The sequence below is a fragment of the Brassica napus genome, chromosome C8 (genome assembly GCF_020379485.1).
Source record: "Brassica napus cultivar Da-Ae chromosome C8, Da-Ae, whole genome shotgun sequence".
Lineage (NCBI taxonomy): Eukaryota > Viridiplantae > Streptophyta > Magnoliopsida > Brassicales > Brassicaceae > Brassica > Brassica napus.
In genome coordinates this window covers 7937089-7963849 of record NC_063451.1, presented here as the reverse complement: position 1 = coordinate 7963849, position 26761 = coordinate 7937089, and the positions used below count along the sequence as shown (strand labels likewise).

At 36.5% G+C, this 26761-nt stretch overlaps 4 protein-coding genes across 4 annotated transcripts; all 4 read right to left on the bottom strand.

Annotated features, from left to right (window-relative positions):
- Window positions 1-5734: 5734 nt before the first annotated feature.
- On the bottom strand, window positions 5735-6549 carry LOC106442186. Its single transcript, XM_013883903.1, has 2 exons — window positions 6355-6549; window positions 5735-6283 (listed from the first exon to the last, which is right to left on the bottom strand). Exons 1-2 carry the CDS (start codon window positions 6547-6549, stop codon window positions 5735-5737), a joined length of 744 nt encoding a protein of 247 aa, XP_013739357.1.
- Window positions 6550-13929: 7380 nt separating this feature from the next.
- LOC106383414 (uncharacterized mitochondrial protein AtMg00310-like) lies at window positions 13930-14505 on the bottom strand. Its single transcript, XM_013823523.1, has one exon. It carries the CDS (start codon window positions 14503-14505, stop codon window positions 13930-13932), a length of 576 nt encoding a protein of 191 aa, XP_013678977.1.
- A 1777-nt stretch (window positions 14506-16282) lies between these two features.
- LOC106383415 lies at window positions 16283-17420 on the bottom strand. Its single transcript, XM_022710945.1, has 2 exons — window positions 16946-17420; window positions 16283-16845 (listed from the first exon to the last, which is right to left on the bottom strand). Exons 1-2 carry the CDS (start codon window positions 17418-17420, stop codon window positions 16283-16285), a joined length of 1038 nt encoding a protein of 345 aa, XP_022566666.1.
- Window positions 17421-23680: 6260 nt separating this feature from the next.
- LOC111210515 (leucine-rich repeat extensin-like protein 3) lies at window positions 23681-25796 on the bottom strand. The gene is made up of 2 exons (XM_022710954.2): window positions 25150-25796; window positions 23681-24612 (listed from the first exon to the last, which is right to left on the bottom strand). Exons 1-2 carry the CDS (start codon window positions 25741-25743, stop codon window positions 24283-24285), a joined length of 924 nt encoding a protein of 307 aa, XP_022566675.1. The 5' UTR covers window positions 25744-25796; the 3' UTR covers window positions 23681-24282.
- Between the last annotated feature and the right edge of the window lie 965 nt (window positions 25797-26761).

The following is a 26761-nucleotide window of genomic DNA, read 5'->3' as shown; positions in this document are numbered from 1 at the left end:
AAATCAAGTGTTTTAATCGTACAGATTTACTAATAAATTTGATTTTATAATAGATTTTTTTGAATTTTTTTGTTAAAAATACAAAGATTCAAATCCGAGAGAAATCCTCCAGGCTTGTAAATACTAATCCAAAAAATTTAAAATCTGCATATTTTACTTAAATTTATAAATAATACATGAATTTCTAAATCCATCAAAATATATAAACCAATAACACCTTTTAAGGAAAATTTACACATGCCATGAAAGTCAAATAAAAAGAGAAATTTGCTAAAAATGAACAACTAATCTCAGCTATTATGCCTTTACAACAAAACTAACCTTTTCACTTTTGGATATTGCATACCCTTACATTTTATAGAAATGCATATCAATATATTGAAGACGGTCCAGTGGTTTTGAGAGAGCTTTGGCTCTAATACGGATCTGGGTTCGAATCCCGCTGGCCACCGTCGATTAAATTAAAGTGAAAAAAGCGGCCCTCCAAAATGCCTTCTGCGGAGGTGTACTTAAGTGCTAGTCGAGTTTCCTCCGGGGATGTCCGGATTACCTGGATTATAAAAAAAATATATATATATTGAGAAGCCAAAAAAATAAGAAAAAAAATACATGATATCAATATGCATGTGCACTTAGGAAAAAATGTCAATAAACCTAATCTACCATAACCATCTAGGACAGTCTAAAATTGGGAATCCACTAAAACACACAATAATCTACCAGATTTAGAATAAGTAATATAGCGAATATTAATCCATCTACTACCGCATAGTACTCGATCTACGTGTTCTTCTATATTCTACAATATTGTAGATTAGATCATCTAAACATTAACCATATGTATAATTTTTCAGAATCTACATTCTATCATATTCTCATTCATCTACTACAGGTAGTGTAGAACATCGCCGTCCTCTATTTTCTAAGTAAGATAGAATTTGATTTCTTCCAAATTTGTAATTAATATCTGAGGTAAAAAGGTTACCGAATATTCTAAAAATCTTTTAAATCTTTTAAATTTCTTTTTTTAACTTTTTTCCAAGGATAGACAAATTTCATTTTCTTCTACCTCAACGTTTTTCTTCTTTTCTTCTTTTCTTAACTTTCTATTGTCAAGCATGGGAGGAGCTGCCACCATCATTATTTTCTCTCATCCTCCTGGCCGTAAAGGCGGGAAAAAGATCAATGGCATTATTTGTAACACCCGTCTTCTCTTCTCTCGAGAACGGCGTGCTACTAACCAGAATATGCCAAATTAAACCGATTTATAAAACCGAATAAAATGTCAAACCTTTTAATCAAATAATTTCCAAATAAAACGAGTTCATAATTTAAAAACCAAATACATTAAATCGAAAAGTTAATTAAAACCGAAATAAAATACAATTATCCCCATACACCAAACCATCCAGATATCCAACTACTCGGCAAGCTCACCTGCAATGGAAAGAAAGAGGGATGATCAACAGGGAAATCACCCAGTGAGGTATGAGATGCTAAACCGCAAACCACTGACTCAGTACATAGCACTATGACTATATAGGCATAGCTCTAGCATGAACAAACAAGATGTCTAGCGCATCAAACAAAACAAACAACGCGCTGATGGTACATAGCTAGTGCACATACGCCGCATTCTCCTCATACGGATATACGATAATATAATATGTGTCGCTAGCCCAGACATCTCTGGACCCCCGCACTCCACCAATATGCGTCGATATGCAAACGTCTATGCACCCCAAACCACACAATATATATGTCGCTAGCTCAGACGTCTCTGGGCCCCCGTACTCATCACATATGCGTCGCTAGCTCAGATGTCTCTGTGCCCCCTCACTCTATACGTCGCTAGCTCAGATTTCTCTGGCCCCCGTACTCTATACGTCGCTAGCTCAGATTTCTCTAGCCCCCGTACACATATGCGTCGCTATCCTAGATCTCTCTGGGCCCCCGCACTCATCACATAGTCCCTACTATATAACTATATATATATAACATTCTTTAACATCAATCATTTCACACAACCGTTGAATCCTCTATTATCCTATTTTCTGTTTAACAATAAAAAATAATAATAAACAAACAAGACTCTCAAACAGACTCGATTCACAAAGACGGATAATGTTTTGAAACTAGACTTTCCATAATAGTAGTACTAAACTAGCTCGGGATTTAACAGACTAGCCCTCACCTTAGCCAAAACGGATCACCAGAAGCAGATCGGAAAACAAACGAGTTGACTTGACGAGTAAGGAAAATTAGGGTTTTGTCATGGATCTCGACTTCCCATCAACTTTTTGATCACGTTCTCCAAATCGCATTGGATATGTGACGTCAACGGATAAGCTTCTATGGTTCTTAGACAGCATGGCTCACATCCCGTAATCAAGAGATCAAGTGTTGTACGTTAATGGTCGGTGGTGGCGGTGACACAATACGACGGCTCCGGTTACAATTGACTCATCTTCACGTCTAATGGCACTATGAAATTTCGGGAAACATGACTACATCTCTGGTGGTGATGACATACAGGTGACAGTGGCTGACATGGATAGATGGAGAGAAAGTATACATGAGAGCTAAGGAAGAGAAGGATATCGTCGATGGTTCTTTTTGCGGCTAGGTTAGAGTCAAGGAGATACACATACTTTATATATGTGTAAACACGGTTTGACTAAACCAAAAGAGAATAAATTGGATTTGGTCTAATTTAATTAAAGAAGAAGAAAAAACAAACCAGATTCGGTAATGAGAACCGGGTCGTTACAATTCTTCCCCACTTAACCGGAATTCGTTCCGAATTCTTAGAGAGAACTGGGAAAGAATTTCAACGACTACAAAGGAAGAAGAACACGAGATGGGAAACAAATGAAGCGAACATAAACTTGGTCTTCTCCTGCAAAGAAAAAGAAATCAGAAACCCTAAGAACTAACAGAATAATACTGGACTTCTTGGTGTCAAATTTTTTTTTTAAACCCCCAATTCCGAAACATTGAAAATCGTTGAAATCCGAGTCCCATAAATCGCCGTCCCGGGTTGGAGCCGGGACAGAACCCCGCTCTAATACCAAATTGTAACACCTGTCTCCTCCTCCCTCGAGAACGGCGTGCTACTAACCGAAATATACCAAATTAAACCGATTTATAAAACCGAAAAAATTGTCAAACCTTTTAATCAAATAATTTCCAAATAAAACGAGTTCGTAATTTAAAAACCAAATACATTAAATCGAAAAGTTAATTAAAACCAAAATAAAATACAATTATCCCCATACACCAAACCGTCCAGATATCCAACTACCCGGCAAGCTCACTTGCAATGGGAAGAAAGAGGGATGAGCAACAGGGGAGTCACCCAGTGAGGTATGGGATGCTAAACCACAAACCACTGACTCAGTACATAGCACTACGACTATGTAGGCATAGCTCTAGCATGAACAAACAAGATGCCTAGCGCATCACACAAAACAAACAATGCGCTGATGGTACATAGCTAGTCCACATACCCCGCATTCTCCTCATATGGATATGCGATAATATAATATGCGTCGCTAGCCCATACATCTCTGGACCCCCGCACTCCACCAATATGCGTCGATATGAAAACGTCTCTGCACCCCGCACCACACAATATATACGTCGCTAGCTCAGACGGCTCTGGGCCCCCGTACTCATCACATATGCGTCTCTAGCTCAGATGTCTCTGTGCCCCCGCACTCTATACGTCGCTAGCTCAGATTTCTCTAGCCCCCGTACTCTATACGTCGCTAGCTCAGATTTCTCTGGCCCCCGTACTCATATGCGTCGCTAGCCCAGATCTCTCTGGCCCCCGCACTCATAACATAGTCCCTACTATATAACCATATATATATATAACAGTCTTTAACATCAATCATTTCACGCAACCGTTGAATCTTCTATTATCGTATTTCCAGTTTAACAATAAAAAATAATAGTAAACAAACAAGACTCTCAAACAGACTCGATTCACAGAGACGTATCATGTTTCGACACTAGACTTTCCATAATAGTAGTACTAAACTAGCTCGGGATTTAACGGAGTAGCCCTCACCTTAGCCAAAACGGGGCACCGGAAGCAGATCGGAAAACAAACGAGTTGACTTGACGACTAAGGAAAATTAGGGTTTTGTCATGGATCTCGACTTCCCATCAACGTTTTGATCACGTTCTCCAAATCGCATTGGATATGTGACGTCAACGGATAAGCGTCTATGGTTCTCAGACAGCATGGCTCACATCCCGTAACCAAGAGATCAAGTGTTGTACGTTAATGGTCGGTGGTGGCGGTGACACAATACGACGGCTCCGGTTACAATTGACTCATCTTCACGTCTAATGGCGCTATGAAATTTCGGGAAACATGACTACATCTCTGGTGGTGATGACATACATGTGACAGTGACTGACATGGATAGATGGAGAGAAAGTATACATGAGAGCTAAGGAAGAGAAGGATATCGTCGATGGTTCTTTTTGCGGCTAGGTTAGAGTCAAGGAGATACACATACTTTATATATGTGTAAACACGGTTTGACTAAACCAAAAGAGAATAAATTGGATTTGGTCTAATTTAATTAAAGAAGAAGAAAAAAACAAACCAGATCCGGTTATGAGAACCGGGTCGTTACATTATTTCCCAACATAAACACAACAGTGACATGTCTACTCTATGCATGGTTGACTCTGTGCTTGACCATGTTGTCAATAGTTACTTGTGAGCTAAGAAACCAACTTTTGATCTTAAAGATACAGCATCATATGTTTACTTACTTTGTCACTTCCTTACAAAACAGAACAATATAACCAGGGGCGGTCCCAGTGTATTAGAGGGTGTGGCATGTGCCCCAACCTAAATTTTTTTTGTTCATTGACATCTAGTGTTAAATTTAGTTAAGTACAGTTACATATTAAGCTTCTAGTTATAGAAATGGTCAAGTGCCCCATACTTAAAACCATCTTGGATCCGCCCCTGAATATAACAGTTGTTAACATTACGGCTGAAAACAAACTAATGAGAATCCAAATGAGTCTCATCTAGTCATCTTCCTTGATGAGAATCAATAAGACAAGTATTCTTAAGAGTGAGATGTAGCTCCATCACTTTTTGATCGTAATCAAAGAAAACCATATTATAAGAAGATTATAAAGTTGTCTATACGAATCAAAGCGGTTTGGTTTGGTAATCTTCTTTTTTTTTCTCTGCATTCTCCTAAAAACGCTTGGCTGGTCTCATGGACATGTTTTTATTCTTGGCCCTTTGCAATTTCAACTTCTATAGGCGTTTTTTTCCATTGATGTGATTTTGCAGCTGATCTAGCAAACTTGGCACCACCACACAGGCTGCAAAACTTCTGGTTCCTTTATAGGTTTGGTTGAAACGCTGGACTGAGAATCAGAACTGGCTACAACGGCATCCTGCATCAACAGGAACATTCAGTTCATCTTATCGTAGTGAAATAGGAAATTTTAGTAACACACGGACACGAACACAACGGCTTATGTGTGTGTGTCCCTAATGGTTGTAGTGAAACTTGTGTTGAAAGTATCATCCAAGATATGCAGTAAGAAAAAAAATTTCCCCACCTGTGTATACACAAACATAGACAAGCACAAATCCTAATTCAGATCGCAAAAACAGGCACGAGGGAAGATTCACAGTTTACTTTTTTTTTTTGATCAACCAATAACTTCATTAGAATAAAAACGGGAGCTAGATGTTCAAAGCATACAAGGCAGACTTTGCCAAAGCATCTGCAGCAGAGTTTAGGTTTCTAGGAACATAAGAGAAAACAATAGATGAAAATGATGAAGCTAGTTTCTCGATATCCAAGTTGATTCCGTAGAGTTCCACATGATGTTGATTCGAGTTTAGAGCTTTGATAAGCACTTGATTACCTGATTTGAGGCAGATATTGGATAGATGGGCAGCTTTGGCTTGTATTAGGGCTTCTCGCACAGCTAGCACCTCAACCATCAGGGAGGTTGCGACGAACAATTCTGTTGTAGCTCCTTGTCTTGGGTCCTCCGAGTGTGGGGTGTACATAATCCAGCCACATCCTGCAGTTTTGTCTTGAGCTCTCCATGACGCATCCGTATACAGAGTTGTCAAACAAGTTGATGTATGGATGCTTTGATTGCTAAGGTTACGTGTCTCGATGTGTTTGATCGGTTGGGCCTCCTGCCACTCGCGAGCTAGTCTTAGGGAATTGCAAATGATGTTGTTTGGGTCAAGAGTACGGTTCTCAAAGACTAGGAGTTTCTTGCAGTCCAAATACACCAACACACCCAAGAGAATATATTAATGGCAACACCCGTAGGTGGGAAACAAACCAGGGGGGGTGATGATTCCAGTGTGTTCGCGAAGGTAGAAGTTGGTTGTATGTCGAGTTGCCTCGTCGTCGGTACGTTGCTCCAAACTCTTTTCGCGAACCGGCAATGGGGGAAGAGATGGTCTGCAGTCTCCGGTTCCCCACATCGAGCACAGGTCACTGGATGTGTCATGATTCCTCTCCTTTGTAAAGCCATGCCCAAGGGTAAGTGAAGAACCCTAAGATAGGGAGGATCACTTTAGCTGGGTGTTGGATATGATCCGAGAAGGCAAACAACACTTCTGGAACTGAGATGGATTGAAAGGATCGTCAAGAGATGCGGAATGACTCTTGATATACCCACGATCAAAGGCTAACCACCAAAGAAAGAATGAATGTGTTGGCTAACCACCAAACAACACACAAAGATGAATTGGCTGACCACCAAATCAACAAGCCGGTTCACACCAATGAACTAGCTAAAGAACTCTCTCTCTCACTTAGAGAAGAAACAAAATAAACAACCAAAACTGAACTGATTTTATTCATCAAAGGGACTACATATTTATAGTGTTTTGTAGTCAAAGACAATTAAAGAAAATGTGGGAAAACAATGCATAGAAAATACAAATTTGACTAGATCTAGTCAAGGCACGGAAAATGGAGGAGACTAGATCTGGTCAAGGTACGGAAAATAGAGAAGACTAATCAAGATGTCCAGGTTCATCCGAACCAGATGGATGCACGGGGTAAAGATAAAGACGCTTGCAGGATTGACCGGATGGTCCGCCGGATGAGAATGCATGTTCGTCTTCAATTTCTTCACCACCCAAGTCAAGTCTGGCATGATCCAAGTCAAGTCTGGCATGATCTTTCTCAAGTCTGGCATGATCTTTCTCAAGTCTGGCATGATCTTTCTCAAGTCTGACATGATCCAAGTCAAGTCTGGTACGGTGAAAAACATGAACCTCGGTTGAAATGTTCAGAACGTCCTGAACTCCATGCTTAGCTGGTTCCATGTAATGATCCTTGGACTGCGGCACATCATTCCCTTCCTCTTCAAAAACATTTGTCCTCAAATCTGAAACATTAAAAGCAAAATGATTATAAGCAAAAGAACCATAATCAGAACGTTGCTCACCTTGGGTTCGGTCCGGTTTGTGAATGGAAGAAGATCCTTCTTTATGACCACAGTTTTGCTCTCCACCTGACCCTTCTTTCGGTTCATGTGCATAGTCATCGAAAATTGGTAAAGGGTCTTCCGTTTCTGGCTCGGTTTCAATTTTCTCCAAAGTCACCAACGATTTCTGTTTTTGGCACTTGTTGGCATAATGACCAACCCTATGGCATTTGAAGCACCTGGTAGAAAGAGCCTTGCTTGTGGTTTTCACAGCCTTGTTTTTATCAGAAGACAACACATTAGTTTTTAAATCAGAATTTAAAGGAGAAGAAGAATTACTTTGTTGTTTTGGTGCAGAAGAAGTGTTGGTGTGTTTCCCTTCTTTTTGAGTTGCCGGACAACATAAATCGCCTTATGCAACATCTTTTCCAAGCTGGCATAAGTCTGAAACTCGTTCTGATCAGACACATCACGGTTGCTTCTCTTGGCTTTGGTGAAGGGACAATCACCACTCCTGATCCACTTCTCATCATCATCGAACTTGTTTTGTCTCTTCCTTTGGTTTCTTTGTTTCTGCACAAAATCAAACCCATTAGAAGCAAACTGTTTTTTTTTTTCCAAAAATCATCTGTTCTTTTTCTAACACGGTTTTAAAAGGAGAGTAAACGTCTTGTTGTAGTTTTGATTTCTTGAGAATTCCAAACATCCTGAAAACACTTAACAAAAGATTTAGCAAATAAAAATTCTCACACTCTCAAAGTGTTTAGCTCACGATTTTTAGGTGATCACTCAGAGTTCCTTCCACAGGTTCAAAGGATGATAGGCAGTCAAAATTCAGCAATCAAAACTCAAAACAAACTTTTGTGGGAAAAAGAAAAGAGAAAGAAAGATGAAGAGAATTTTGATATGGATCCGCCTTAACTGTCCTAAGGCTGGGTTTCTCTTCAGCCAGCAGGGCTTCTCTTCCACCACTCCCCCTGGATTTCTCTTCAGAAGTGACTCAAACCAAACTTTTACCCTTTTTTTTTTGATAGATTTTTTTTTTTCTCTTTTTCTTTTTTTTTAATAACTGGCGATCACTAGGGAGTAAAAGAACAGCCCGGATCCAACAAGAAATAAGAAAATAAAATCGTGGAGAGATGAGAAGATGAAAAGATGAATTGAAAACAAACCAGCCAAAGTGGCTCTGATACCAACTAAAGAACCCTAAGATAGGGAGGATCACTTTAGCTGGGTGTTGGATATGATCCGAGAAGGCAAACGACACTTCTGGAACTGAGATGGATTGAAAGGATCGTCAAGAGATGCGGAATGACTCTTGATATACCCACGATCTAAGGCTAACCACCAAAGAAAGAATGAATGTGTTGGCTAACCACCAAACAACACACAAAGATGAATTGGCTGACCACCAAATCAACAAGCCGGTTCACACCAATGAACTAGCTAAAGAACTCTCTCTCTCACTTAGAGAAGAAACAAAATAAACAACCAAAACTGAACTGATTTTATTCATCAAAGGGACTACATATTTATAGTGTTTTGTAGTCAAAAACAATTAAAGAAAATGTGGGAAAACAATGCATAGAAAATAAAAATTTGACTAGATCTAGTCAAGGCACGGAAAATGGAGGAGACTAGATCTGGTCAAGGCACGGAAAATGGAGAAGACTAGATCTGGTCAAGGTACGGAAAATAGAGAAGACTAGTCAAGATGTCCAGGTTCATCCGAACCAGATGGATGCACGGGGTAAAGATAAGGACGCTTGCAGGATTGACCGGATGGTCCGCCGGATGAGAATGCATGTTCGTCTTCAATTTTTTCACCACCCAAGTCAAGTCTGGCATGATCCAAGTCAAGTTTGGCATGATCCTCATTAAGTCTGGCATGATCCACATCAAGTCTGACATGATCCAAGTCAAGTCTGGCATGATCTTTCTCAAGTCTGGCATGATCTTTCTCAAGTCTGGCATGATCCAAGTCAAGTCTGGTATGGTGAAAAACATGAACCTCAGTTGAAATGTTCAGAACGTCCTGAACTCCATGCTGAGCTGGTTCCATGTAATGATCTGTGGACTGCGGCACATCATTCCCTTCCTCTTCAAAAAGATTTGTCCTCAAATCTGAAACATTAAAAGGAAAAGGATTATAAGCAAAAGAACCATAATCTGAACGTTGCTCACCTTGAGTTCGGTCCGGTTTGTGAATGGAAGAAGATCCTTCTTTATGACCACAGTTTTGCTCTCCACCTGACCCTTCTTTCGGTTCATGTGCATAGTCATCGAAAATTGGTAAAGGGTCTTCCGTTTCTGGCTCGGTTTCAATTTTCTCCAAAGTCACCAACGATTTCTGTTTTTGGCACTTGTTGGCATAATGACCAACCCTATGGCATTTGAAGCACCTGGTAGAAAGAGCCTTGCTTGTGGTTTTCACAGCCTTGTTTTTATCAGAAGACAACACATTAGTTTTTAAATCAGAATTTAAAGGAGAAGAAGAATTACTTTGTTGTTTTGGTGCAGAAGAAGTGTTGGTGTGTTTCCCTTCTTTTTGAGTTGCCGGACAACATAAATCGCCTTATGCAACATCTTTTCCAAGCTGGCATAAGTCTGAAACTCGTTCTGATCAGACACATCACGGTTGCTTCTCTTGGCTTTGGTGAAGGGACAATCACCACTCCTGATCCACTTCTCATCATCATCGAACTTGTTTTGTCTCTTCCTTTGGTTTCTTTGTTTCTGCACAAAATCAAACCCATTAGAAGCAAACTGTTTTTTTTTTTCCAAAAATCATCTGTTCTTTTTCTAACACGGTTTTAAAAGGAGAGTAAACGTCTTGTTGTAGTTTTGATTTCTTGAGAATTCCAAACATCCTGAAAACACTTAACAAAAGATTTAGCAAATAAAAATTCTCACACTCTCAAAGTGTTTAGCTCACGATTTTTAGGTGATCACTCAGAGTTCCTTCCACAGGTTCAAAGGATGATAGGCAGTCAAAATTCAGCAATCAAAACTCAAAACAAACTTTTGTGGGAAAAAGAAAAGAGAAAGAAAGATGAAGAGAATTTTGATATGGATCCGCCTTAACTGTCCTAAGGCTGGGTTTCTCTTCAGCCAGCAGGGCTTCTCTTCCACCACTCCCCCTGGATTTCTCTTCAGAAGTGACTCAAACCAAACTTTTACCCTTTTTTTTTTGATAGATTTTTTTTTTTCTCTTTTTCTTTTTTTTTAATAACTGGCGATCACTAGGGAGTAAAAGAACAGCCCGGATCCAACAAGAAATAAGAAAATAAAATCGTGGAGAGATGAGAAGATGAAAAGATGAATTGAAAACAAACCAGCCAAAGTGGCTCTGATACCAACTAAAGAACCCTAAGATAGGGAGGATCACTTTAGCTGGGTGTTGGATATGATCCGAGAAGGCAAACGACACTTCTGGAACTGAGATGGATTGAAAGGATCGTCAAGAGATGCGGAATGACTCTTGATATACCCACGATCTAAGGCTAACCACCAAAGAAAGAATGAATGTGTTGGCTAACCACCAAACAACACACAAAGATGAATTGGCTGACCACCAAATCAACAAGCCGGTTCACACCAATGAACTAGCTAAAGAACTCTCTCTCTCACTTAGAGAAGAAACAAAATAAACAACCAAAACTGAACTGATTTTATTCATCAAAGGGACTACATATTTATAGTGTTTTGTAGTCAAAGACAATTAAAGAAAATGTGGGAAAACAATGCATAGAAAATAAAAATTTGACTAGATCTAGTCAAGGCACGGATGGTCCGCCGGATGAGAATGCATGTTCGTCTTCAATTTTTTCACCACCCAAGTCAAGTCTGGCATGATCCAAGTCAAGTTTGGCATGATCCTCATTAAGTCTGGCATGATCCACATCAAGTCTGACATGATCCAAGTCAAGTCTGGCATGATCTTTCTCAAGTCTGGCATGATCTTTCTCAAGTCTGGCATGATCCAAGTCAAGTCTGGTACGGTGAAAAACATGAACCTCAGTTGAAATGTTCAGAACGTCCTGAACTCCATGCTGAGCTGGTTCCATGTAATGATCTGTGGACTGCGGCACATCATTCCCTTCCTCTTCAAAAAGATTTGTCCTCAAATCTGAAACATTAAAAGGAAAAGGATTATAAGCAAAAGAACCATAATCTGAACGTTGCTCACCTTGAGTTCGGTCCGGTTTGTGAATGGAAGAAGATCCTTCTTTATGACCACAGTTTTGCTCTCCACCTGACCCTTCTTTCGGTTCATGTGCATAGTCATCGAAAATTGGTAAAGGGTCTTCCGTTTCTGGCTCGGTTTCAATTTTCTCCAAAGTCACCAACGATTTCTGTTTTTGGCACTTGTTGGCATAATGACCAACCCTATGGCATTTGAAGCACCTGGTAGAAAGAGCCTTGCTTGTGGTTTTCACAGCCTTGTTTTTATCAGAAGACAACACATTAGTTTTCAAATCATAATTTGAAGGAGAAGAAGAATTACTTTGTTGTTTTGGTGCAGAAGAAGTGTTGGTGTTTCCCTTCTTTTTGAGTTGCCGGACAACATGAATCGCCTTATGCAACATCTTTTCCAAGCTGGCATAAGTCTGAAACTCGTTCTGATCAGACACATCACGGTTGCTTCTCTTGGCTTTGGTGAAGGGACAATCACCACTCCTGATCCACTTCTCATCATCATCGAACTTGTTTTGTCTCTTCCTTTGGTTTCTTTGTTTGTGCACAAAATCAAACCCATTAGAAGCAAACTGTTTTTTTTTTCCAAAAATCATCGGCTCTTTTTCTAACACGGTTTTAATAGGAAATTAAACGTCTTGTTGTGGTTTTCATTTCTTGAGAATTCCAAACATCCTGAAAACACTTAACAAAAGAGTTAGCAAATAAAAATTCTCACACTCTCAAAGTGTTTAGCTCACGATTTTTAGGTGATCACTCAGAGTTCTTTCCACTGGTTCAAAGGATGATAGGCATTCAAAATTCAGCATTCAAAACTCAAAACAAACTTTTGTGGGAAAAAGAAAAGAGAAAGAAAGATGAAGAGAATTTTGATATGGATCCGTCTTAACTGTCCTAAGGCTGGGTTTCTCTTCAGCCAGCAGGGTTTCTCTTCCACCACTCCCCCTGGATTTCTCTTCAGAAGTGACTCAAACCAAACTTTTACTTTTTTTTTTTTTGATAGATTTTTTTTTTCTCTTTTTCTTTTTTTTTAATGACTGGCGATCACTAGGGAGTAAAAGAACAACCCGGATCCAACAAAAAATATGAAAATAAAATCGTGGAGAGATGAGAAGATGAAAAGATGAATTGAAAACAAACCAGCCAAAGTGGCTCTGATACCAACTGAAGAACCCTAAGATAGAGAGGATCACTTTAGCTGGGTGTTGGATATGATCCGAGAAGGCAAACGGCACTTCTGGAACTGAGATGGATTGAAAAGATCGTCAAGAGATGCGGAATGACTCTTGATATACCCACGATCTAAGGCTAACCACCAAAGAAAGAATGAATGTGTTGGATAACCACCAAACAACACACAAAATGAATTGGCTGACCACCAAATCAACAAGCCGGTTCACACCAATGAACTAGCTAAAGAACTCTCTCTCTCACTCAGAGAAGAAACAAAATAAACAACCAAAACTGAACTGATTTTATTGATGAAATGGACTACATATTTATAGTGTTTTGTAGTCGAAGACAATTAAAGAAAATGTGGGAAAACAATGCATAGAAAATACAAATTTGACTAGATCTAGTCAAGGCACGGAAAATGGAGGAGACTAGATCTGGTCAAGGCACGAAAAATGGAGAAGACTAGATCTGGTCAAGGTACGGAAAATGGAGAAGACTAGTCAAGATGTCTAGGTTCATCCGAACCAGATGGATGCACGGGGTAAAGAGAAGGACGCTTGCGGGATTGACTGGATGGTCCGCCAGATGAGAATGCATGTCCGTCTTTGGTTTCTTCACCACCCAAGTCAAGTCTGGCATGATCCATGTCAAGTCTGGCATGATCCTCATTAAGTCTGGCATGATCCACATCAAGTCTGGGATGATCCAAGTCAAGTCTGGCATGATCTTTCTCAAGTCTGGCATGATCTTTCTCAAGTCTGGCATGATCCAAGTCAAGTCTGGTACGGTGAAAAACATGAACCTCGGTTGAAATGTTCAGAACGTCCTGAACTCCAAGCTGAGCTGGTTCCATGTAATGATCTGTGGTCTGCGGCACATCAGTAAGGCATCTTGTAAAATCTTCCAGAGGAAAACCTGGATTTTCTGTGGTGTTTTCACCGACCAAATGTTTTTAATCCAGTTGAAGTTCTGGAAGTGATCTTGATGATTCTGTTGTTCCCGCGCTTCCACCAGCTCTTGTTGTTTGACAGCTTCAAAATACCCAGACCTTCTAGAGTAGACTCCCGATGCATTGGGTGACCAGACATACTTGTCCCCTGCTCCCTAACGGCTCGGTCTCATACAGAGGATATGGTCTGCATATGAGGGGAGGAGGGACCGGATCCTCTGACGATCCCACTCGTTGGTCCCGCGTAAAAACAGATCAGAGACGAAGAGGTCGAGGTCATTCTCCTTCACTGGACCTATTGGACAAACCATAGTGTCGGTTTTTATCCAGTGTTCTTTCCACACTCTGGTGGAGTTTCCATCTCCGATTGCTTTGCCCATATTTGTTGCTAGGAGGTCTCTTCCATGGAGAATACCACGCCATCCATGGGAGCAGGTTGTAGTCTCCTTAACCATGAGGAAAGGTGCCTTATGACAATGCTTACCACGTAGCACTCGAGAGAGTAGACAATCCGGTTTCGTTAGGATTCTCCAAGACTGTTTGGCCAGTAGAGCTTTGTTGAACAGTTGGATGTCTCGGAAACCTAGACCTCCTAGTTGCTTCAGTTTTGAGAGTTTGGACCACGAAGTCCAGCACATCTTCCTCTTGTTGTCATTACCATCCCACCAAAACCTTGTCAATGTTGACTGGATCCTCTTACACAGGCTTGCGGGCATCTCAAAACACGACATCGCATGTGTGGGCGAAGCTGATAGAACCGCCTTCAACATAGTCAATTTTCCGACACTCGACAAGCATTGGGTGGATCAACTACTAGCCTGTTGCTTGATTCTGTCTACCAGTGAGGAAAACAAATCTTTTTTCCTCCTACCAATGTGCTCGGGGAGTCCAAGATATTTTCTTACCCCTCGTTCTCTAGCAATACCAAGGCGAGATTTGACTCTAGATCGAGTCTCCTGGACTGTCTTCGCAGATAAGGTGATAGAAGATTTATTTGTGTTGATGGTTTGCCCGGACGCCGCTTCGTCCTTTTGAAGGATCAAGTGGAGAGTGTCGCAGCTCTTCTCATCGGAGTGCATGAAGAACATGGTGTCATCGGCAAATAAAAGGTGGTTTACGTGAGGGGAGCTTCTGGCCACGCGAATCCCAGAAAACAGCCCCGCCTGCTGTGCTCTCTTACACAAGCCCGATAAAAACTCATTGCAAAGTATAAAGAGATACAGTGAGAGTGGATCTCCCTGCCGGATACCTCTCGACGGGAGCACCGAGCCTTGGACAGAATCATTAACCAGATACGAGTAGGAGACCGTCTGAATACAGGCCATAACTCTTAAAGTCCAAATGTTGTGAAGGCCTAATATCATCAATACAAGTTGAATGAAGTCTCATTCAAGTCGGTCGTAGGCCTTGCTCATGTCAGTTTTCACCGCCATTGTGCAGTTCTTCGTTGCATTGGAGATCTTGAGGAAGTGTAGGGTCTCGTGGGTGATAAGAACATTATCAGAAATCGCCCGTCCCGGCACAAAGGCCGACTGAGTTTCCGATATGATGCCATGGAGGATCGGTTTGAGCCGCAGAGTAAGGATTTTGATATCAGTTTTTAGACCACATTACATAAGGCAATGTGTCTATATTCGAAAACCATTTGGACTCTGAACCTTTGGTATAAGCCTTACATGGGTCTCATTAATGTGCGCTGGGAGTGAGCCGGTCCTGAAGAAGTCTTGCATCTCCTTGGTGATAATGGGGCCAACTGTAGACCAATTTGATTGAAAGAAACATGGTGGGAAGCCATCTGGTCCGGGTGCTTTGTCGGGGTGGATCGAGAACATAGCAATTCGAACCTCCTCGGGTGACGGTATTCTGATCAGACACTCGTTCGTCTCAGCCGAGATACATGGAGAAATCGCTTGTTCCACTAGTGATGCTGGTTCAAACAGTGTGTTTGGTGTGTCACTTGATGTGAAAATTGTCTGAAAATAGGAAGTTATTTCCTGAACAATATGAGATTCTTCATACAAAGCAAGCCCAGCAGCATTCTCTAACACAATGATACGATTTCTTGCTTTCTTCCCTTTACAAACTGCATGAAAATACCCTGACTTTCTATCCCCGGCTGCAAGCAACATAAGTCGGCTTCTTTGTCTCCAAAAGTATTCCTCTTCTTTATATTCCTTAAGAAGCTCGAGGTTAAGGGTAGAGAGGAGTGTGTTGTCCCCTACGCTATCCGACATAGCCGCTTCCAGGTCCGCTTTCAGCTTCTCGATGCGTAGTTTGCTGTTTGCGTAATGTTTCTTGCTCAAGGCGTCGTTCCACTGAAAGGTGAGGGATCGAATTCCACGTTTCTGTGATGAGGTTTTTGATGTCTGGGTTACTACTGAGGCGTCGATCATACCGGGAAAGCCTTCCCACTTTATTTCTTGTTGGATCGACATAGGTGATGACTGGTCGGTGATCAGATCCTTCAAACTCCATATAATGGCATCTTCCCGATGGGAATATATCAGACTAAGAGCTGTTTGCTACGGTTCTATCCAATCTGCAATAGACCAAATGCTTATGTCGTTTGCCCCTCCACGAGAGGTAGTTTCCAAAGTGCTTCAAGTCAAACAAGTCTCCATTAGATAGGAATGTGCGGAAAGTGGAGAACGAACCTTCTGCTCGGATTGGTCCCCCACTTTTCTCAGAATTATCAATGATTTCATTGAAATCCCCGATGAGCATCCACAGTGTGTCTCTATTTGCTGAGATGGTGGTGATGTGGTTCCAAAACGCTTGTCGGAGTGTATTTTCCGGCTCACCATATCTGAAGGTTGAGTGAAAAGAAACTCCTTTGTAGGTGATCAGAGTGTCAATGTAGTTCTGTGATGAAGAGAGGATCTGGACATCCACCTCCGGCTTCCAGAAGAGCGCAAGTCCTCCACTACTTGGGCTAGATGGAGGCAGCAGAAAGTGTTTATCCGAGGCCAGGAAGTCCAGTTCCTTGAGTACAAAAGAATCAGCGATCTTTGTTTCCGATAGGAAAATTATGTCGGGTGAGATCTTCTTCCGGATCTCCTTTAGTCGCTGGACTGTTATGGGATTTCCCAAACAACAACAGTTCCAAATTAGAGTCACTAAGGATCGGAAGAGGAGGCGACAGCCGGGGAAAATCCCGAGGTTGTCGCTTGCTTGCTGGAAACAGCTGAGTCTTTGGTCGAGTTGGATTCGAGTTGGTGCCCGCAACGCTATTACCTACAATATTAGTTCTCCTAGAGGTCTTTCCGGATTTGTTTGCAGGTGAGGCCGATGCCATTGTCAGGTTACGTTTTCTAGAACTTTCTCCCTTAAAGACTTTGGGACTGATGCGCAAATCCCTCTGTTTTGGAGGTCTTCCTCTTTTTTTGCTTTGCTGAGCAGGTTGTGTTGTTGTGAGGGGGAGATTACTTGTGTTTTGTGGTATCATCATTTCCTCAGTAGGTGCTTCTGCCGCTCTTGCTGCAAGATAAGATTGTTGTGCCAAGAGCTCCGCTTCCATAATAGATGCAGCTGTAGTTTCCACAAGTCCATAGGCCTCTCCGTTTAGTACTCTATGTTTTCTTGCAGCGCTTTCGACAGGATCAGCCACATTAGTATACTGATAAGTGACTTCTCTCAGCTCGTCCATCACCTCTTCAGTTGATCTAGGTGGTGGGAGGAGGCTAGGTTGCAGTGGAGGGAAGTCCTCCTTATCCAAATAAGTCGAACATTTTGTGTGTCGCTAATTTTTTCATGACTTCATATGAAGGAGAGAGGTAGAGAGTGAGTAAGGAGGTGACTTACCGCTATCACTGATGAGGAGGAGCTTGATAAGGTAATCATAATCTGAACGAGCTCATGCTGGCGCAACAACCATCAGAGAAGATTATCGTAATGACTCCACGGTGGGCAAAGATACTTGAGGAGGTTTTGCTGCTGCTGGCATCTATTGTTTAAAAAACAAAACTTAGGTTCACTCCTAGGGTGAACTTTCACCTTCTATAACCAATCAAAGTGCCATATAGATAATTAAATAAAAAGTTTATTTAAAAATAGCTAAAAAAATAACGTCAATTTTAACGACACAGACGCCGCTAGTTAAACCGTAAAACCTAAATCTTAAATACTTAACCCTAAACCTTAAATCCTTAATTTTTAATTCTTAACCCTCAACCTTAAATCCTAAATCCAAACTCTATACCCCAAACTCAATCCATATACTCTAAACCAAAATCTATACCTAAACCCAAACGGTAAACCTTAAATCCAAACCCTATACCCTAAATCCAAATCCTAAGCCCTAAACCCAAACCGTATACCCTAAACCAAAATTCTAGATTTAAAACCCAAACCATAAACCCTAAACCCAAACCCTAAACCTAGACGCTATATATAGGGTTTGGGTTTAGAGTCTACGGTTTGAGTTCGAGGTCTAGGATTTAGGTTTAGGGTATATGGTTTGGGTTTAGGGTTTATTGTTAGGGTTTAGGGTGTAGGTTTTGGGTTTAGGATATACGATTTGGGTCTAGAGTATAGGATTTGGGGTTAGGGTATTGAGTTTAGGTTTAGGGTCTAGAATTTAGGTTTAAAATTTATGGTTTAGAATTTAGGTTTAAAACCCAAACCATAAACCCTAAACCCAAACCCTAAACCTAGACGCTATATATAGGGTTTGGGTTTAGAGTCTACGGTTTGAGTTCGAGGTCTAGGATTTAGGTTTAGGGTATATGGTTTGGGTTTAGGGTTTATTGTTAGGGTTTAGGGTGTAGGTTTTGGGTTTAGGATATACGATTTGGGTCTAGAGTATAGGATTTGGGGTTAGGGTATTGAGTTTAGGTTTAGGGTCTAGAATTTAGGTTTAAAATTTATGGTTTAGAATTTAAAATTTAGTGTTTAGGGTTTAGATGGCGGCGTTAGTGTCGTAAAAAATTTGCGTTACTCTTTTTTTTAGCTATTTTTAAATTATTTTTATATTTTTTATTTAATTATCTACGTGGCACTTTGATTGGTCATAAAATGAGTGGTGAATTTAAAAGTTCACCCTAGGGGGTGAACCTAAGTTTTGTTCTTGTTTAAATGTAAATAAATAATAAAAATAATACTTAATATTTTGTTTTTAATTAGTTTGTTTTTTGAATTTTTTTTAATTGTAGAATTAGAAGGTTAGACAGGGGTTAACATTAATATTTATTATAAGTGGACAAAATTCCATAAAATAATTCTGAGGGGACAAATAGATGAGTTATTTTGTTCTTTTTTGGCAAAATTCCCAAATAAAAAGGACAATGATTGTAACTTAAAAAGTTTAAAATAATAGATCGTCAAAGAAAAAACACTCACTAAAATATGACATTAACAAGAATTATAAGACATGAAAATACTTAAGGATGTAAATTATTTTTGGAAAATATTAACTACAACTCACAATTCACACAAAGAATACTAAGTTGTTTCCAGTCGGAGATGATTTCCAAAATAAGAACAATTTCCACACTACACCATTGTTAACACAATTACCCACCCACAACTATACTAACACACCTAATTAGATTAATAGAAAAACAGAATCACAAAACATATACCATACATAACAAAAAATAACAATCCACATGAAGCGCATACAACCTATTAGTGTTTATTAAATTGTAAAAATTTTGAAATCCTAAACTTATTTGTTTCGTAAAAATATATTAGGATTTGTTTTTAAGATATTAGATCTTCTCTTTGCGCTTACTTGGCCAAATTAGTCTTATTGTTAGTCAAATTTAAAACTATATAACCAAATATTAAGTTTGACTAAAAGTGAAATTAATTCTGGTGAGTCAATAATAGAAGGTTGAATATTTTTTAATGAAGTAGTTACAAATTATTTTTGGTAGAAATGAGTAATTTGAGGACCAAGTATCTTCTAAATACTTTCTCATCTATTTGATATGTCAAATATTGATTTTTCCACAAACCAAAATCTTATTTGATGAAATGCTAAAACTTTGTAATTAAATACATACATATTAATAAAATATGAGTTGACGACAATGCACCTTTTTCTTTATTTTTATCGACATTTACATATGCAGAGCTGCAAACATAATAATAACACTAGATCTTGATCCGCGCAACCGCGCAGATATTTTTTCAATTTATATACATAGATATTTATTTTAGATCATTGGTGGTAAACATTTTTAACGTTAATCATATATATAAATATTTATATAACTATTTCAAATACAATAATTTCATAGTTTATATATTATAATTAATTAATTGTTTAAGATCGTTAAATGCATTTTTCGCTTCTTATTATATATTTATATGATTGTGTTTGCATTTAGTTACTGAAAAATTTAATATATGCATGAAAAAACATATCTGAAAATTGTTTTGTGTTTAATTTATACTAAATTCTGACCCACCGTCCTTCAAAGCTGAATTTTCTTTTAGCAATATTTTTTACATTTATTCATTTTAGATAATATATTATTGTATATACAAAATTTTAAGATATGTAAATTTTTTTATACATGTATTATATAGTTTGCGAATATTAAGTTGTTCTGACATCATATTATATTTTTAACATAAATATTTATATTTATGAAAATAAATTTATGAATTTAATATAATTTATCATATTTAGTTCAATATAATAGTTTATTTCAACATGATTTATTATTATTATAAAATATATAAAAATAAAATAGAATTTTTATTTTTCATTTTATAAACGATAACTAGAAATAAAATAGAATTTGTAATATTTAGTTCAATATAATAATATTCTATTTAAAATTAAACTATATCATTATTAAAGTAGTTACAAAGATTTTATATTTTTAGCTTTAGTGAATATATGAAACTTACCAACATAATCTCTGGTTTTATTTCTAAATTTGAAATATATATATGGAAGTTAAATTAAATTGGACCTACATAATAGAAAAGAAATATTTGGAGATACTGTTAAGAACAACAAAAAATATTTTTAAAAGAGAAACTATAATATATTGTACGTACAAACTAATTTTGTAGTAAATATTTTTATTTGAAACAGAAAGGATATTTCTTTCTAACAAAATCTTTTAAAAATCTTTATCAAATGTATTTTGAAAATTAATCAATTTAAATTGTTAATATCATTAGAATAAAATTAAAATATTTATATGATTTAATTTTCGTTCATCAATCAAAAATAAATTTAATTTGAAATTCTAATTATATTTTATGATAATTAAAATTACAGTTAATTAATTTTCGAAAATAAATTGTATCCTGATTCTGAAAATATTTTGCTAGAATTATCTTAAACAATATTTATTTGTATTTTAAATAAATGATAAAGATATTAAAAGATATGATGATTAAGTCATGTAAAACTTGATAAACTTTCTAGAGAAGGGTCCAAACAAAAAAAATTACCCATGAACAAAATCATGATTTTTGTTTTAATATATAAGATATGTATGGAAGATTTGTGGAAGAACTATGTTAGAAAAGAGTTGTGCATGACCCATACTATGTTTTTGCAAACCTAGTCTTCATATACTCCCCAAAAAATAGAGTAATAACAGATGTGCTGTGCAGAACATCACACATGCCAATGCACATTATGCACAGACACAAACTACCGGAAGAGTTTTGAAAGACGTAGGGCAGATTTAGGGTCAGTTCAACACTGTTAAGAGTCGTAGGATAAAAAAAAAATTTTACTCTCTAAAATTTATATACAGATAATGTTTAAACTATTTTTAAAACTTAATCAGCAATATTTTCTATATTTGTAATAAAAATAAAACTATATACATATCAAATAATTTTGGGCCATTTTCAGATTTATTTGTTATATTTATATTTTTTTATATAAAAATTTAGATTTATAAAGAATTAGGCCCCTTAATTATTATTATACGGGGGGCCATGAGATTGGGCCCGGAATGGTCGCACCGCTTGTCCCCCTAGTAAGCCGGCGATGGACATATTAGAGTATTGGAAGACATAAGGTAGACTTATATAGACATAATTTAAAACAGAAAATGAAGCGTAAGAAGTAGCGCTGGTCTTATGAAATAATTAGACACATTTTCACAAAGTTTTTCTTAAAGCGCATTTCTCTCCAAATTTAATTATCATTTTGAATCATTTTGGACAATATGTCTAATTTCTCAGTCACATGATAAATTTATACTATTAAAACAGAAACACTAAAAAATCTACTAACAAAAAGTCATAGTTGGACAAACATTTAGGGCCTGACTGGTTCAAACACAGCGGTTGCGGCTGCGGGAGTTTGCGGATGCGGGTGGTTGCGGTTTCTAACGATTTTAAGAGATTTGTACGACTGGTTCTGCGGTTAGAAATTGGTGCGTTTGCGGAATACTTATGACTGGTTAACTACCAAATACAATAGCAGTTAAATAATAAATTAACAATATTTACATTTTATATAATTATAAAAAATATCAAAATATAATATTATAATAAATATGAAAATTATATTTAGAAAGTTATAGTTTTAAATTTTTAATATTATAGACAATATTTTTATTTTAAAATTTTATAATATTAATTAAAATATAATAGATATATTTTAGTATTTTTATAATTCCAATTTAAAATTTTTATTGATTATTTTTATTTTTGTATTTATATGGTTTTTGAAAAAAAAAGAAAAAAAAATTATCCTCCCGCAACTGCTCGTAACCGCAAACGGTAGCTGGAACCAGCTTTTGATTTTAAGAGGTTTAGAGCGGTTTGAAGCGGTGTGTAACAGTTTGTATGATTGTTTCGAAACACTATCAAACGCTAGCAACCGCAAAAGCTGCGTTTGCGGATGGTAGCGGAGAAACCAGTCAGGCCCTTAGTTAACTTCCTCCTATTTCTCCTACAATAACCTAGTTATTATTAAATATATACCATAATTTAACATATCATTTTAGTATTTTCAAAATAAAATATCTGAAATGATATTATTAAATATTATTTCTACTATGCATATTAAAAATATTTTTTATTTAAAATGTAAATATATATTTTTAATATTTACTTTTAAATAATAAAATTCTTAATTAATATTGACTATTATTATAAATTAATGTTAGTTGAGTTTTTATTTATATAATAAGAAATAACATTTCTATAATATTTATATATACATAATTCATATTCAAAATTAAATTACTACACAAATTAATAAATGTAGAGTAACTTAATCCATTTATTAACTATTTTATAAATTATAAAATTAACATCATTACATATACAAAATAACATATATTCCTGAATTTTATAACACATTTCAACTTATTAAAACAAAATATTAAATAAGATATTTTAACTAAGAAGTAATTTTGTATGTTAATATAGAGATTTAAATTAGTATATTAAAAGATAATTCGGTATATTTGAATTTTGTAAAAGTACAATACTAAATTTAGCTGATACTGATTTGATTACATGGTACATTATACTATAGATTATGTTTTACAATTACAGTTTTTGTAAATCATATCATAAACATTTAAATAGTTATTAAGTATGGGACGGGTCGAATGATATAGAGTTAATTTATATTATAATAAAATATATTTTGACCAATGTAAAAAGTTAAAAATAAATTCTTATTAAAATTTAAAGCTTGAAAATATAAGTAAAATTAATAGGAGTTGGGTAATATAAATGAATTATCTTATTTTTAGAAAACTATAATATATAAATTTTAAATAATATATATACATATATATTTTAAAGAAAAATATTTTATAAATATACAGATGTATAAAATTTCTAATTTTTAGTAAATGATTTTTAAATAAAAATTAATTATGCAATTTGAAACCGCGGATCAAAATCTATTATATAAAAAATAATATCTTGAAAAGAAATAACATGATTATGGGTAAGATATCCACGTAAGACAATAAATATGTTTTTTTTTTTTTTGAACTTCGTGACTTTTGTTTTAATATATAATATATGTGTGGAAGAGTCGTGGAAGAACTAGATTAGAAAAGAGTTGTGCATGACCCATAGTATGTTTTTGCAAACCTAGTCTTCATATACATCCCCAAAAAATAGAGTAATAACAGATGTGCTGTGCAGAACATCACACATGCCAATGCACATTATGCACAGACACAAACTACCGGAAGAGTTTTGAAAGACGTAGGGCAGATTTAGTTTTGAAAGTGTCCCACAACATTAAAATAAGTCTTTCTCAAAAAAAAAACATTAAAATAAGTCGACATGATTATATCAATACGGTACAATATTCCAACATATTTTAACCCATTTTATTTTATCAGCGAAAGAAAATTTATAATCATTTAATGAAATATCATTTCAAGAATGAGTGCAAGTACTCTTCTTTTCTTTTGTTGCTTATCTGCATTTGCGACAATATATGGTAGTACGAAATGTGAAAAGGAAGAAACTTTTTATTATTCTTTTCTGAAAAGTAACCAAAACTACAAGACTAAAGAACCTAAAATAAGAAAAGAAAGCCCTAGAAGGAGTTAGTATATCTTGACGTGGCAAGTGCAGCGAAGTAGAGGAAGGAAGTAGCGATCGTCGTAGAAGCCCAAAATGACATCAGAACACTCATTTCTCATGTTGACGAAAAGGTTGCAGCAATAGTCACTTACACGAAACCTCCCTGTGTAGTAACTTACCTCTATTTGTTGCTTGCATACTGCCGACGGCCCAAATTCGGTTATGCAGTTAATGAAATGCCCCAACGGATTCCAATTCCGATAAGGAGGCCATTGAGTTGATGGCGTTGTTGGTTCTTTTGGAGGGGATTGTGCTGGGATTGGTTCGTGTGGCGGTGGTGGAGAGTGAATGATCTAAAAAATAAATATCAAAGGCAGAAATCTTAGTAAAATGGTTTTAGATTAATATCTATCTCATAGACAACAGTAATACGCTGACAAATATAATATTCATCATCATTAGACATATTAAAAGGTTTTTTGGCCAGAAAAAGTTTTAATTTGAAGTGATGTTTTCAATATTCACTGCAAAAAAAATTAGGTGTTGTTCTTTAATTGTGATTATAATAAGTGATTAATTATTTGATTGTTGTCTTCATCACTAATATAAACATGGTTATGATAAGTATGTTTTTGGTAAAAATTATGATAAGTATTTTGTAACTTATATTATTTTTTATGCATTATGTCTAAATATAATATTGACTGAAACGAGCAAGTATCCAATAAACTGATTATTATTTTTTTTGGTAAAAAATGTTAAAAATAAACTGATTTATTTTTTTTTGAAAAAGAAAATAAAATAAGATATTACTAAGATATATATATATATATATATTTTGTAAAAGGGCTTAAGATATATATCTTTGAAGTTAACAAAATTATACTAACCAGAATTGATGTTTTAGCAGGTGGAGGAGACTCATTTGGAGTCAGAGATGATGGGTTAGGAGGTGGAGTAAACGTTTTTGGAGTTGGACGTGGAGGTGATGGTGTAGGTGATGGCGGAGACATTTTAGGAGTCGGTGGAGGCGATGGTTTAGGAGGCGGAGGTGAGGGTTTAGGAGGCGGAGATGAGGGTTTAGGAGGCGGAGGCGGAGGTGGAGGCGGAGGCGGAAGAGATGGGTTAGGAGGTGGAGGAGACTTCTTCGGAGATGGACGTGGAGGTGAGGGTTTAGGTAGTGGCGGAGCCATCTTAGGAGTCAGGGGAGACGACGGAGTTGGAGGCTTTTGTGACGGTGGTTGAGGAGGTGAAGGGTAACTAATAGAAATGGCCGCTCCAGATCCGTTATTATAGGTACATTTCCAGACTTTGGAATCTCCAAAATGGAGTTTACCAGCGTATAAATGGGGTTGAGCTTGGCCGGTATTCACCAGCTTCTCCTCATTAGAGACTTCTGAAGGTTTTGGCCAACCTCCCATCGTTGTGGTCGGTGAAACAATGATACAGAGGAGAGCGACGACGAAGATAATGAGGCTTTTCATTGTTGAGTGTGTGCGAAATGAATCGAGCGTGAATGAAACTTGTGGAATGGATTATATAGACGGGCGTTTCTCTTAACCTATTTGTGCGCTGCATATAGATTTTAAAATATATTTTACCGGATCTTATCAGATACCGAAACTGAATTCTCGTTATAATATTTTTCTCCGGTTCTTTTTGAAAATGTCAATCGCGTGGTTTTCTATTAAATATGTTGGAGATTTGATTATGTCAACAGAAATATAATGTGAAAACGAAAAAGAAGCTAAGAGCTGTTTAGAAAATAAGATATATCTGTAGACCTGGGGGGGGGAGGTATTCTTCTTATCGTTACCTTCTGTTAACCATGACAAGGATAAAATAAGCCATATAGGCGAGTTTTTCTTCTTCCTGTTTTTTCCAAAATATGATTTTTGAAAATATATAGTTATAGATATTCAAGTTTAACATATGTTGATAAATTTATTTCATATAAAAATATTACTTTATTTACAAATTTTAACCTTTTAATGGTAAATAATAATTAATTTAAATGAAAGTATTTTTTAAATAAATAGGTCAATTTACCAATTTAATCTACTTTTCATATTTAATTTATATAATACTTCAATTTTAATATAATATAGACTGTAATTATAAAAGTTATAAAATAGCATAGATTTTTCAATTTTTCATTTTGTAATAAAATTTAATTAATATTAATTTATAAGAATATTATATTACTAATTACAAAATTAATTAATGAATTATTTAACATAAATTTTTTAAAAATTAGTAGAATTTTTTTATATTTTTTCTTAATAATGTTTTTATGATTAAAAATGAAATTCAGATTTATAGCTAAAACTGATTTATTATTAATATCCTTATTGATTATTATGTAATTAATGAAATGGACATAATATAACTTTTGTACTGTAGATAAAAATAGTAACTATATTTTAATAAAATAGGTACATGAAGTTTTTAGAACTAATTAAATATCATAATACGCATAGATTGCATAAACAATTTGAGGTT